The sequence below is a fragment of the Orycteropus afer genome, unplaced genomic scaffold, assembly GCF_000298275.1.
Source record: "Orycteropus afer afer isolate SDZICR_OR568_19922 unplaced genomic scaffold, OryAfe1.0 scaffold00187, whole genome shotgun sequence".
Lineage (NCBI taxonomy): Eukaryota > Metazoa > Chordata > Mammalia > Tubulidentata > Orycteropodidae > Orycteropus > Orycteropus afer.
Genome location: NW_006921774.1, coordinates 1,135,710 through 1,150,872, shown reverse-complemented (window position 1 = coordinate 1,150,872; position 15,163 = coordinate 1,135,710). Strand labels below are relative to the sequence as shown.

At 41.2% G+C, this 15,163-nt stretch overlaps 1 protein-coding gene across 1 annotated transcript in view; it reads right to left on the bottom strand.

Moving 5' to 3' along the window:
* Nucleotides 1-2,727, bottom strand: part of DDX1 (DEAD-box helicase 1) — a 50,413-nt gene extending 47,686 nt beyond the window's left edge. Inside the window, exon 1 of the mRNA XM_007947488.1 lies at nt 2,712-2,727. Within this exon, the coding sequence (XP_007945679.1) occupies nt 2,712-2,727 (16 nt within the window). The remainder of the gene's footprint in view (nt 1-2,711) is intronic.
* Between the last annotated feature and the right edge of the window lie 12,436 nt (nt 2,728-15,163).

Sequence of the window (15,163 nt, the reverse complement as noted above, 5' to 3'; positions counted from 1 at the left end):
TTTGACTGCTAACCAGAAGGTTGGTGGTTCAAACCTACTAGCCACTCTGTGGATGGAAGACTGGGCAATCTACTTCTATAAAGATTTCCACCTTGGAAACACAAAGAGGGTCACTATGAGTCAAAATTGACTTCATGGCAGTGAGTTTGGGTTGGTAGGTATAAAGGATGATTAGAGATAATAAGTAATGCATCAGCACACAGTTGTCACTTAATACATAATCCGTGCTAGTGAGTGTTTACCTCCTATAACTAGTAAAAATTCTGCCAGTTAGTGAAGATTCCACACCAGCATTTTGGTTGTTTCATTTAAAGACATAATCATGTTTCTTGGCCATTCAAGGATGATATGAATACCCACAGCAATCTGAGATAAATGAACAGACATATATGGAAAGCCCACGTTTATTGGCAGCCATAATCAAAACTCTGGTTAACTAAAAGATGGGCCAATAGTGAAAACTTTAGAAACTGGAAATGTCAGCAGAAGAAATCGTCTGTTCTTAATTGTCCACCTGTTTAAATAATTCTACTTCAAGGCCAGTCCTAAATGAGTCAATTGAGTTGTTACTGGCTAGTTTTTATCTTTTCTCAAATGAATGATCCAAATACCAAACCCATGGCTGTCAAGTCGATTTGACTCATAGAGACCCAATAGGACAGAGTAGCACTGTCCTGCTGGGTTTCCAAGGCTATAAATCTTTATAGGTGCAGACTGCCACATCTTTCTCCTGCAGAGCAGCTGATGGGTTAGAACCACTGACCTAAGCAGCTGACCGCTTAACCACTGTACATCAGGGCTCCTCAGTGTTCGAATGAACCGTAGAGTACATGAAGTACATAAATGGATTACTTAAAATTCCCTTCCAAAGTAACTTTGTCTTCGTATCAAGTGAGAAGAATCATCCTACCAATTAACAAAATAGATGTAACACTAAACTTTCGTATAGTAATTAGTTAATATAAACATTGGTGACACAGGAAAGTATAAAAATCATTTTGAAAAAAGAAGGATCTCCTACTTTTAAATCTCTCCAGAAAATTCATATAGAAAAACCAATCAAGATCTACAGTTGTACATCCAGGCAGACCTTTCTAAGAATTGTGGCCATTTGAGTCTACCTGTATCCTCTCTCCTAAAACACTTGAAAACAGGAGTGATGCTCTCAAGTATGTTGAATACAGAATTTTGCAAGCTGAAACTGCTTGCAAAACTGTTACATCACATGCAACAATACTTTGAGCAAATTTCAGACTTATCCTGGTCATGTTTTCTACTTTTTTTTTTTTTTAAGCTATGTTTTATGAATAAAACTTTTTAACACTTAAGGGGAAAATAGGAATACTCATATTCTTTACTTAATTCTACTTTTGTCTTTATTTCATATCACAGACTCTTTTCCCAGTTCTTTGTCCTGACATTCCTGAAATCTAGGATTCCAAAAGACATGAAACAATAAAATAACAATCCAAAATTCCTCTATAGACTTTGGCTTTATAAACGTGCTTTAGAAGAGGGCTGGGAAAACAAAAACAGTAATCGCTCTGAGTAGATATCCCTTTGACTGCTAGGATGAGATGCAACTGAAACAGTCAGAATTCCTCTCATGCATCACTATAGAGATTTGGAATTCCTAATATTCTTACAGGAGAAATTGAAGCATATATGATACTATATTTTAATATCTGAAATCATCTTAATAGGTTAAGAACATTAAAAGACAGTAGGCTTAACCTAATACATCTATTGCTATATAAATTTAATACATTTAAGGCTGATTATCGCTTAGTATAAAGGGAGGATGATAATGTAAGAGGGAAAAACGACAACTGTTGTGTTAGATAAGCCACCTCAAATCTTGTTTGGAATAAAGCATGGTATGATATGGCAAATAATCATTAGTTTGGCAAACTTACGCTAGGCTAGTGTGTACGTAGATGAGAAAGCTTTAGCCCAACATTTAACGTTGCTATTTGGTGGTGTGCCTAAGGCATTTGCCAACCAGACGCTGGCGGTACAAACCCACCAGCCACTCCTAGGAAGGAAGACTGGGCAATCTACTTTACCAGTGATATCGCCTCGGAAACCCAAGAGGGGTCGCTATGAGTCAGATCCCACTCGACCGCAGTGAGTTTGGTTTTTGGTTTTGTATAATAGCGATAAACAAAAAGGAAGATCAAGTTTACATATGGAACTTTTCTTTTTGGAGGATTTGGAAAAACAACGGACAGAGGCAGGATCGAAATTTTCCCAACTGATGCCTCCCTATGCCCACAGCTTCTCAGCCTGACAATGCCTGTAACTGTCGCAAGCGGAAAAGAGGTTCCCAAGGGCCACTGCCACGTCCAAGAAGCAGGAGGCCTAGGCGACCGAGAGCAGCTAGAGCAACGCCGCCGCACCCTTTTCGCAGCTGCGGGTCTCCTGGCAGGAAAACCAAGTGGAGACTAGTAGAAGAGAAAAGGCAGAGGGATGATAGTCACCGCCAGCATCGGGAGGGAAATGCACTCCCCCAACACTGAACCACGCCGAGAGGGCCTCTGGGCTGCCACCACTGGTCCCGCAGCGCGGATACCGAGGGGGCTGCAGCGGACAGCACCCTCAAGTATAGCGTTGTACCTGTCGGCTCCCGCCTAAAAAGTTCCCTACGAGCTGCCTAAGGGCTGAGGCGTGGAAGAAGCCTCCCACACCACCCCCAGCTTCCATAAACGCACCAGAGAAGGCCGCCATCTTCGTACTCTTCTCCGCGGCTTTGCTTGCTCGCTCCCTCTCTCCCCTCCTAATGACACACTTCGGCAGTGGCTGCGCGCGCTTCCGGCCCTTGGTCTTCGGCTTTCAAAGTCCGTGCAGTGACTCAGCCAGGGAAAAACGGTTCCGACTATAGAAAAGACCCTACGCCCCCGTCTTCTCTCCCCAAGTGCTGTCGCCCAACGCACAACGCAGACTCATATTAGACAGGACTTTGCCTCCCATAAGTAGCCAGAACTGGTGATTATTAGACGTACCTTTACTATTTATGCAGAGCACGCTATGTTTCATCATTATCATTTTTACACAGATAAAGAAGCAGAAATTAGGTGATTAGGGTTACACAATGGGTCCAAGTTGATCTGACACTACAACTGTGCTCTTTATGCTACCTCACTCAACCTTACAAATATAAGCAGGGCTTTCTGTTGTGTGAATGAATTCATCGCCCAGAGAAGCAATATCAATCAGTGCCCTTCATAAGACACTTGACTGCTAACCAGAAGGCTGGTTCAAACCCATCAGCCAGCCACTCCTCAGAAGGAACATTGGGCAATCTACTTCCATAATGGTACCTTCTTGGAAACCCAGGAAAGGGTCGCTATGAGTCGAATCCTACTGGATGGCAGTGAGTTTATTTATTTATTTTTGCTTTATCACCTAGAAGACATTTACTAAATATATTCGTGTCTTTCTTCCCCTCCCCTCAGTGAAGTAGCATTGACTTCTTTGCAGTTTTTTTTAACTCCTTTCCCTTTGCATAGAGATAGGAAAAGTAAGTGAACAATGAATCCTCCCAACAACTCTGGGAAATATTGTATCTCCTTTACAGAAGAGAACACTAAGATTCAGAGATGTTAGGTAACTTATCTAAAGACAATTTGAACCAAGTCTGCATAAATCCTTTGTAACCTGCTTCAGAATGTTAAGAAGGAAAGTGAAACCTTCATTTCACAAATAGGAAAGATGGGCTCAGAAAGGCAAAGGTATATCATGTACAGTGAAAAGTGCAAAACTGGGAACCATGTTACCTGGGTCTGAATTCTAGCTCTGCTACTCATTAGCTGTAACCTTGAAAAAATCTTGATCTTCTCTAAGTTTCACTTTCCAAAACCAAAACCAAACCCATTGCCATCAAGCTGTTTCTGACTCACACAGGACAGAGTGGAACTGCACCACAGAGTTTCCAAGATGGTGAGTCTTTATGGAAGCAGACTGCCACATCTTTCTCCTGCACAGCAGCTGGTAGGGTCAAACTGGTGACTTTTCAATTAGCAGTCAAATACTTTAATCACTGTACCATCAGGGCTTCTGAGCTTCAGTTTACTAATTTGTAAAACAAGCATAAGCGTTGTACCCATCTCAAGATTCTATGAGGAGTAAATAAAATATGTAAAGTATATAGAACAATACATTGCGCATAGGAAGTCTGCCTAAGTAGTAACTCTGTTAGTACTACTACATGTAATAAAATTCACTGAAAACTCCAAAAGTTGAGGACAATACATTCAGACCTGCAACACTGGACAACTCCAAGGTGACACCATTCCAATATATTATTTATTCTCATTATATTTTATGTGAATGCTATCCCTGAGAATTATGCAATATGGCAATTCTGAATCGATGCCAAGTACTCCACATTCCAAAGAGAGGTTCAAGACTGCCTATTATTTAGAATTTACAAAAGGGATGTCTGAAATCTAGGGTTGTGACTTTAATCAATTCCCACCTCAAAATTATGAAAGAATTTAAGGTACAAGTCAAGAAAAGGTATTTCTTTACACAGTGCTATTGAAATGCTATGACATTTTCCCTCTCTTATAGAAGAAAGAACTTCGCAGGGAACCATTCAAAGAGTATTTGATCTCTTGTATTTGGAAAGCATAAGCACTGGTAAGAAGATCTGTGGCTAAAAAGACCCAAGGTACCAGAGCAGGAAGAGAGAATCAGAATTCCAGAACACTTAATTGTACTCACGAGGAACCTGTTCATGGACCAGGAGGCTGTTGTTCCAACAGAACAAAGTTTAAAATCTTCATGGTTTAAAATCAGGAAGGGAGGAGTGTGTCAGGGTTGTATCCTTTCACAATACTTATTCAATCTGTATGCTGAGCAAATAATCCAAGAAGCTGGCTATATGAACAATAACGCAGCATCAGGATGGGAGGAAGACTCATTAACAACCTGCGATATGCAGATGACATGACTTTGCTTGCTGAAAGTGAAGATGACTTGAGGCACTTACTGATGAAAATTAAAGACTACAGTCTGCAGTATGGATTATATCTCAACATCAAGAAAAGGAAAATCCTCACAACTGGACCAATAAGTAGCATCATGATAAATGGAGAAAAGATTGAAGTTATCAAGGAGTTCATATTACTTGGTTCCACAATCAACACCAATGAAAGCAGCAGTCAAGAAATCAGATGACATATTGCAGTGGGAAAATCTGCTGCAAAAGACCTCTTCAAAGTACTGAAGAGCAGAGATGTCTGTTTGAAGACTAAGGTGCACCTGACCCAAGCCATGGTATTTTCAATCCTATGCCTGTGGGAGCTAGACAATGAACAAGGAAGACAAAAGAAGAGTTGATGCTTTTGAGTTGTGGTGTTGGCAAAGTACCATGGACTGCCAAAAGAACTAACAAATCTCTCCTGGAAGAAGTGCAGCCAGAATGCTGCTTGGAAGTGAGAATGGCCAGACTTTGTCTCACCTGCTTTAGTTATGTTGTCAGAAGGACCATTCCTTGGAGAGGGGTATCATGCTTGGTAAAGTGGAGGGTCAACAAAAAAGGAGAAGGCCCTCAACGAGATGGATTGATACAGTGGCTGCAACAATGGGCTCAGGTATAGCAAGGATTGGGAGGCTGGCACAGGACCAAGCATTGTGTTGTTCTGTTGTACATAGGATCACTATCAGTCGGAGCAGACTCGGTGGCACCTAACAACAGCAACAACATTGGACTCCATAGTTTAATGACAGAAATGAAGTTATAATTATGAAGAAAGGATCCAGTCAAATCTTCATCATCTGCAAGGGACCCTAAAAGCTCTGAAACAGGTTTAAGTCTTCATCTAAGACAGGGAAAGAAATAGACCATAAAAGATTTTAGGGTAACAAAATTTTCTGTCAGGTCCTATCAAATTCAGCTTATTTAATATAACCAGAAAAACTAAACTCATTGCCATCAAGTCAATTCCAACTCATAGCAAACCCCTTCAGGTTTCCAAGCCCCTAAATCTTTACTGAAGTAGATTGCCCCATTTTCCTTCTACCGAGTGGCTGGTGGGTTTGAACCCCCAACCTTCTTGTTAGCAGTCAAATACCTTAGGCACTGCACCACAAGAACTCCTTTCATTTAATATACTCCTTTAATAAATACACTCAATTGTATGTGTATATGCATGTATTGTAAAATTCTCAATAATGTGAATTAGGAAATAATGCGATTGGCTCCCTTCCTTGGGAATTGGGCAAGGCTGGACAGAAATGACAGACAACCCCCTCACCCCCCCCCACTAAACCAGAGATAAGAGGGTGGATGTGGCTCAGTTCAGTCTACTCCTGGTCCAATTGTCCTAGAGCAGGCTGACGTCTCCTTTCTGCCTTTGTCCCAGAAACCCAGCTACATAGATATTTAAGTCTAAGGGATAATTTCCACCAGGTGGCGCCAAATTGTAGCTGAGATAGGGAAAAACTGGCCTAGATTCAAAATTTCCAGCATGGACTTGACCTTGTATTAACTTCACAATAACCCCACATTTTATGCAATTTGATCTTTTGGACCCTATTTATCATGTTATGGTGGAATTTTATATATTATCCAAGCACCCAGAGAGATTGTGCTAGGTATTTTCAAGAAAGCTGTGAAAAGATGCTTTTGCAACTGCAAAAAAAAAAAAAAAAAACTTAGGGAAAATGCCATTCAGACATCCAGGACAGTGTAGAGAGGATAAGGGCTATGAAGGGCTCTGAGTATTAGCCACCAAAAACTTCAGTCCCCACTCCCCTTCCCTTTCTTTATTACAGAGCCACAAGCCAAAAAAAAAAAAAAAAAACCTCATTGTCATAAAGTCAATTCCAACTCAAAGTGACTCCCACTGGGTTTCCAAAGTTTTACAGAAATAGATTGCCCTATCTTCCATTCACACGGTAACTTGTGGGCTTGAATCGCTGACCTTCTGGTTAGCAGTCAAATGCCTTATCCACTACACCACCAGACTTCTAAATTCCGTTGTAGAGAGAGACTCAGTTCTGCCTAGACAGATGTAAATGGAAGTAGGAAGGAGGGGTTTCCATGATTTGTCTATAAAGGAGAAAGATTTGACTGGCACATACTCTTCTTCCTAGAACTGGCATGATGCCTGGAAGGGCAGCAATCATCTTGCAACCATGAAGATGAAAGCTTCATGCTGAGGATATTGAAGCAGATAGGAAGAGGATTTTACCCTTGGTGATGATGCTGATATAAATGGCTAGCCTATGTCTGTCTATCCCTAGATTTCTTGTGGTATGAAAATGTCTTACTTAGCCAACAACCAAATCAAACCAGTTGCCACTGAGTTGATTCCAACTTATGGTGACCCCAAGTTTTTGCAGAGTAGAACTGCACATCACAGAGTTTTCAAGGCTTGAGACCTTTGGACACAGATCACCAGGGCTTTCTTTCATGGACCTCTGGGTGGGTTCAAACTGCCAACTTTTCAGTTAACAGTCAAGCATTCAACCATTTGTGTCACCCAGGGACTCCTTACTTAATTAAGTCACTCTTAAATTTGGCTTTTTGCAGCTCAGCATATTCCTAATAGGTACTGAAAAGAAATAAAACACTCGGTATGGCTTTTGTATAATAAATTACTCAGGAAAAAAAAATAATGCTGTAATAGATCACAGGAGACATCAAGCTCAACTGGCGTAACATCCTACACAAAAACATTATTCTACATTCTACTTTGGTGAGTAACAACTGAGTTCTTAAAAGTTCGCAAGTGGCCATCTAGGATGCAACAAATGGTCTCTCCTCATCTGAAGCAAAGAGGAATGAAGAAAACCAGAGACACATGGAAACAATTAGTACAAGGGACTAGTGGACCATACAAATCTCAGCCTATCTGACCTTGACACCAGAAGAGCTGTTACCACTGTCAAACAATTGGAAAGGGATCAGTATAGGACATCCTGGATAGACTGAAGGAAAAATGGGAAATAAAACTCAAAATCGTCAGAAAGACCAGGCTTAGTGGTCTGATAGAGCCTAGTGAAACTCTGGAGACTATGGCCTCTAGTTACCCTTCAGGTCTGGAATTGAACTCACTCCCATAGCTTCCAGCCAAACTGGCAGGCTAAATGGAGAACATTTATCCCAGGTAGGTACAGTCCTTAAAACAATCAATCACAGACAATCCGAAGGGCAGATTTGCATGGGGAGATAGCTCCGGGTCAGGAATGCAGACACAGGAAGAAGTAACTACAGGGAGGCTGTGGGAAGAAGGCTGTTACATTGTGGGGATTGCAATCAATGTCATGAAACAAAATGTGTATGATGTATGGAAAATTAATCTGCTCTGTAAACTTGCACCCAAATCACAATGGAAAAAAAATAATTTTTATTTTGAAATGCTAACCCACTAGCCACTTCTCAGAAGGAAGGTTGGGCAATCTACTTCCATAGTGCTACTGCCTCAGAAACCCAAGGAGGGGTCGCTATGAGTCAGGTCCAACTGGATGGCGCATAACAACAACAACATAATAGATCACCAGCCACTCTGTGGAAGAAAGATGAGGTGATCTACTTCTGTAAAGACTTACAGCCTTGGAATCTACTCTATGGCAGTGAATCATTATTTTATTTTAACAATAGATCAAAAGGGACGTCAAACTCAATTGGCATAACATACTACACAAAAAGGAGCTCTGGTAGCATAGTGCCTAAGGCACTTGACTGCTAACCAGAAGGCTGGTGGTTCAAACCCACCAGCCACTCCTTGGAAGGAAGGCTGGGCAACCTACTTCCATAGTGGTACTGACTCAGAAACCCAAGAAGGGGTCACTATGAGTTGGATTCAACTCAATGGCACATAACAACAACAACAACACTACACAAAAAGCATTGTGCTACATCCTTAACCTGATACCTTTCAGATCTACATGTTAGGGCAATGGACGACTCAGGAGAATTTGCTTTCCTGAATGCCACTATGAGTGGACCTGATATGACAAAATTTCTATCAGTAAGTCCTCTCCTCTTTGATATGGCTCCTAGCTGACAAGGCTTCTGAATTCATTATCCTTAGGTTGGCATATAAGGTTTTCATTGGTCGATTTTCAGAAGTGGGTCTCTGGGCCTTTCTTCCTAGCTTGCCTTAGTCTGGAAGCTCTGCTGAAACATGTTTACCATGTTCACTATTTAGTGGGATAGCTTCCAGCATCACAATAACATTCAAGTTACCACAGCACAACTAACAGATTCAGAAGCAGATGTGGAAAAAGGGAATTGCTGTTGTCAGAATGATCCTGGGTGAAAGCAAAGAATACCAGAAAGATGTCTACTTGTGTTTTATAGATGATGTGAAGGCTTCCAACTGTGTGAATCATTACAAATTATTGATAACATTGTAAAGAATGAGAATTCCAGAACACTTAAGTGTGCTCATGTAGGACCTGTACATAGATCAAGAGGCAGTGGTCCGAACAGAGTAAGGGGATACTATGTAACTTAAAATCGGAAATGGTCTATAGCAGGGTTGTATCCTTTCACCTTATTCAATTTGCATGCTGAACAAAGAATCTGAGAAGGTGGACTACATAAAAAGAAATATGGCACCAGGATTAGAGGAAGACTCATTAATAACCTGTGATAATGTGAATGAGTCTTGCTTGCTGAAAATGAAGATGATTTAAAGCACTTACTAATGAAGGTAAAAGTCTACAGCCTTCAGTATGAATTATATCCAAATGTAAAGAATACAAAAATCCTCACATCTGGGCCAAAAAATCGTATCATGACAAAAGGTGAAGAAATTGAAGTTGTTAAGGGTTTCATTTTACTTACATCAACAACCTATGCCCATGGGAGCAGCAGTCAAGAAATCAAATCTGTCACAATGTCATGTGGCATTTTCTGAGGTTATTCACTCTGCTACATTCAGCTGGTATCTGGGCTGCACTGGAAGGTCTGAAAAGACTTCACTGTCATGTGTGGTGTTACAGATTGAATTGTATCCCCAAAGGAGATATGTTGAAATCTAACCCCTGTGCCAATGAATGTGACCTTGTTTAGGTATAGAGTCTTTCTTTTAAGGTATATTCAGTTGACAAGGTCGCATTGTAGTATAGTGGGTTCTGACTCCTTCTGGTGGTATCTTATAAAAAGAGAGAACAGACATAGAAGAAAATGGTATATGAAGCTTCATCTAAAGGCCAAGGAATGCCAAGAAACACCTGGGGCTACCAGAAGCTGAAAGAGACAGGGAAGGATCTTGCCCAGAGAGAGCATGACCCTCCCCATGCCCTGAACCCAGAGCCCTTAGCCTTCAGAACTGTGAGACAATAAACTTCTAGTTTCTAAAGCCAACCACTTTGTGGTATTTTATTATGGCATGATATGATAGCTCAGCGCTTCTATACATGATTTCACTCCCACCACATGGACAATCTGGACCTTCTCAGGAAGACTCGGATGGCTGGAAAGAAAGACTTCTTACAGGTAGATCCTAAGAGGGTATGTTCTAAAAAAAGAAGGAAGAAACTGCATATCTCTTAAACCAGCACTGGAAGTTGTACAATGTCACTGCTACCACATTCTATTGGTCAATACAAGTCACAGGAGCAGTCCAGATTTGTGGGGAGGGAAAATAGACTCCACTTCTTGATACAATGAGTAGCACAGAATTTGCAGCCATCTGGTGGCTAAGGCACTTGACTGCTAATCAGAAGGCTGGTGGTTCAAATCCACCAGCCACTCCTCGGAAGGAAGATGGGGCAATCTACTTCCGTAGTGATACCGCCTTGGAAACCCAAGGAGGGGTCGCTATGAGTCAGGTCCGACTCGACGGCACATAACAACAACAATAACATACCACAAGGAGCTCCGGTGGCATAGTGGGTAAGACATTTGGCTGCTAATCAGAAGGTCACAGTTCAAACCCACCAGCTTCTTCATGGGAGGAAGATGAGGTAATCCACTTCTGTAAAGATTTATAAGCTTGGAAGCCCAAAGGGGGCCGGTATAAGTCAGAATTGAGTCAATGGTAGTGGGTTGTTTTGGTTTGGTTTGGTTTCAGTTTGTAATATACCACATCTATTTTCTTGATTTTATCATTCAGTTTCACCTAAGCTAACTCCTTGCAGCAAATCCTATTATTTGCCGATCCCCATGTAGTAAATACTCTAGTTTGCTCCAATATTTATTTCTTTTTTGCCTTAAATCTCAAAATCCTAGCTGGACATACAGCTGCACAGAATAAAGACTCCACTTCCCAATGTCCCTAGGAATTAGGTATGGCAATATGCCTGTATTCTGCCCAATGGCATATCAGCAGAACTGCTTTTGTAACTTCTGGGAAGTGTCTGTCAGGGAGATGGTACACCCTTCTTGCTCTTCTTCCTTCCTGTTGGCTGGAATAAGGATGTGATGGCTGGAGTTTGATCAGCTGATCAGTTATATTCAACCATGAAAAAAGAGCATGTGAGGATGGCCAAAGAATTATGAGAGAAGGAACTTGAGTCCTTGACACAATGAAGCACCATTGTTGTTGTGTGTCATCGAGTTGGACCCAACTCATAGCAACCCCTCCTTGGGTTGCTGAGGCAGTATCACTACAGAAGTAGATTGCCCAACCTTCCTTCTGAGGAGTGGCTGGTGGGTTTGAACCACCAGCCTTCTGGTTAGCAGTCAAGTGCTTTAGGCACTATGCTACCAGAGCTCCCATGAAGCACCATAGCAGCCCCAAACTGGGATTCTAGATTTCTTACATGGGAGCGAAACATCTATCTTCTTTTATTTGGGTTTACTGTCCCACATAGCCAAAGCTAATTTTAATTTATAAATTAAATTACTTATCTAATGCTGCAAAATCAGTTACTCCAGATTTTAGTGACTTAAAACAATAAACTCTTACTATCATCACAGCTTATGTGGGACAGGAATTCAGGAGCAGCTTGGCTAGGAACTCCATTCCTTAGCTAGGGTTTCAGTCAAGCTGCTGGCCAAGATTGCAATCATCTTGGGCTGGAGCATCTGTTTTTAATGATGCTCATTCACACGAGTAGCTTATTCACATGAGTAGCAAGTAGGTGCTGACAGTTAGTGGGAGTCCTCTGTTCTTCTCAACATGGACTTAATCCAGGCTGCTTCAGTGTTCTCATGATATGGCAGCTGGCATCCCTGTGCCCATCCACCAAAGCAAACAATCCTAGAGAATAAAGCAAAATGAGTGACATGTTTCATGGCATAGCCATCAAAGTCACACAGTCACTGCAATATCTTATTGGTCACAAAGTTCAGCCCTATGAATATTGTACACGAATATACACACAAAAATGTATGAATACCAGACAAGGATGATTTGGGGGCCATTTTAGAGGCTGGCTACCACACTTCTCTTCTTCCCTAACAGACCCCTTATTTGTTCAACTAGTGGTGGTGGTCCTTCAATCTCAGGAGATCATATGTTCATATGGCATCACCTGGGATAAATCATGTTTCTTCTAGACCAGCCATTGTTGTCATTAAATTTATTTGCTTAGCTTTCCCAGTCTTTTACAATTTACCTGACTCAGAGCAGTTTGGAAACAGGAAGGCTCACATTTAAGCATCCTCTTTTTCCTCTGAATTTCCTACAGCTTCTGAGCTGAGCAACAATCATTGAATTTTATGCTTTTGTCAAAATAAGCTGTCAGAAACTGGCCCAGATCTATTAGAATGCAACATCACTCTCCCTGCCCTGGCATTCACCTTATGGTGCAGGGACCAGAGGGGGCCCAGCAAACAGACATAAATCCAGATATCTATAATTCTGTATCCCCCGAAGAAGTGGCCATAAAGTTCATCACTCCAGATATATGGGGAGAGAGAGACAAAGGGCAACTCAGATGAGTTTCAGAGGGACTGTAAAACAGAAAAAGAGATCTCACTAATGGTGTCGGCTTCATTATAGGCAAGCCAAGCAGGAATGCGATTTATGGCTGGGTGCTGACTGGACAGAAGGCACGAATGTCACTCTCTCTCCTGTGCCCACCATCTTGAGTACTCATCAGCCCCTGTGAGTTATGCTGATGCCTCTTGGGGAAGTGGTGCTGCACTTGGAGTCTGAGCAAAAGAACATGGCCTGGAGGTTGTGGGTGTTTCAGAACAGACTATGCACCAGACAAATGTACTAAATCCAGCTGCCTAGACTCTGTCAGGATCCTCAAGTTCCATTTCCTGTTGTAGAGAGCCATTTTGAATCTGTTTACAGGGTTTAGGCCTGCTTTCTCAACATCCCTTTCAGTGTGCTTGCTTCACTTCCTTTTCTGTTTATGAATTGATCCCATGTTTTCTTGTTAACAAAATCTGTAATTTCTTCAGCACACTGAGGCAAGGCAATTTGTGACAATTAAAAAAAGAGGGGGTGTATGATAAAAAAGATGGTCAAGAAATTCTTTAAAATACCTATAAAAATAATTCTGAATATGGAAATTTACACTGTCTGGTCATAAGTTTCTATGATGTTACAATATCGAGAATGGGAATTTATGAAGACTGCTGCAATGGTAGCTCTGAATAGTGATTTTTCAGTTGCTATAGCTACATAACAAATTACAAAACATCCATTTATGATGTTCATTGATTCTTTGAGTGAATAACTTGGACAGGGCACAGCAGAAATGGCTGTTCTCTGTTCCACAATACCTAGCACCTCCACTGGTATGGGCTGGAATCATATTAAGATTTGTTCACTCACATGTCTGACAGTTGATACTTGCTATCAGATGAGACCCCAGCTGGGTCTGTTGACCAGCGGTAGCTTCTCTATATGCCTTGGGCTTTCTTACAACATGCTGATAGTGTTACAATAGTAAGCATCCCAGAGACCACTGGTTTTTAAAGACCAAGCATCAGAAGTCAAGAAGTGTCACTTTTCACCATTTTATTAATACATTTACAAAAGTCTGCCTAAGATTAAGGGGAGAGATCATAGCTTCCACCAGTTGAATGGGGAGTGTCAACATTATAGTGTAAGAAAAGCACGTAGGATGGCCTATAAATTGATATGGCCATCTTTGGAAAAAGCTGTGACAAGTGATTAGAGTAAGTCTGCTGATTTAGAAGCTACTCCTGCCTTGGAATGAAATGGAAATATTTATTGAGTTTTGAGAGTGAACAAGATGCTACGTGTCAGACACATTCCATGAGATATTTTTGACACCTTCATAAGGATTCTTTATCATTGACCCAAAGCAACTTAGTGCCTCATATGTGCTGAGGACTGTGGTGGTAGTGCTAGAAATATAAATATGAATATGACATATTTTTCTTTTGTTTCAAGATTATCTAACTGAGACAAAATGTAAACATGCTTATAATACAAGGAGGAAATGCAATGGTAGAGATATGCTCAGAGTATCGTGGATATTCAGAGTGGAGAGCTAACCCAAACTAGAAGGGCCAAGGGAGGCATTTTTGAGGAGGTATATCTCAGATAAATCGTAAAAAGTAGACTGACTTTAACCAGATGAAGAGGAATTTATGGAGGTAAAAAGAGGAGGAGAACTTTTCCAGGTAGAAGGGACAGCATGGAAAGTAGCACAGGAGTGAGAAATAGGGTGGTATAAACTGTGTATTATTATCATCTATTTCTACATAACAAATTATACCAAAACTTAGTATCTTAAAACAATAAATGTTTATTATTTCACACAGTTTCTGTGTATCATAAATCCACTAGTGACTTAGCTGGATGGTTCTGGCTCAGAATCTCTCCTGAGGTTACAGTCAAGATATTGACCAAGGTTGTAGTCATCTGAAGGTTAAACTGGGGCCAAAGGGTACACTTCCAAGGTGCCTCATTCATGTGCCTGGCAAACTAGTGCCAGTTGTTGGCAGAAGATTTCAGTTTTTCACCACCTGAATCTCTCCATATGCTGCTTGAATGTCCTCACACATGGCAGCTGTCTATCTGCAGACTGACTGATTCAAGAGAAAAATTGACCAAGCTACTGAAGTCATGTGCCATCATTTCCACAACATACTCCTGGCTACACACTCAGACCTGTTTAATGTGGGAGGGAACTACACAAGGACATGAATATCAGGAGACAGGGGTCATTGGAGAGCCATCTTGGAGACCCGCTACCACATCTGAGGATAACAAATATTTCTCCATTCCTAGGATATCAAGTTCAAATCAGAATTGACAGAGATAAGACTAAA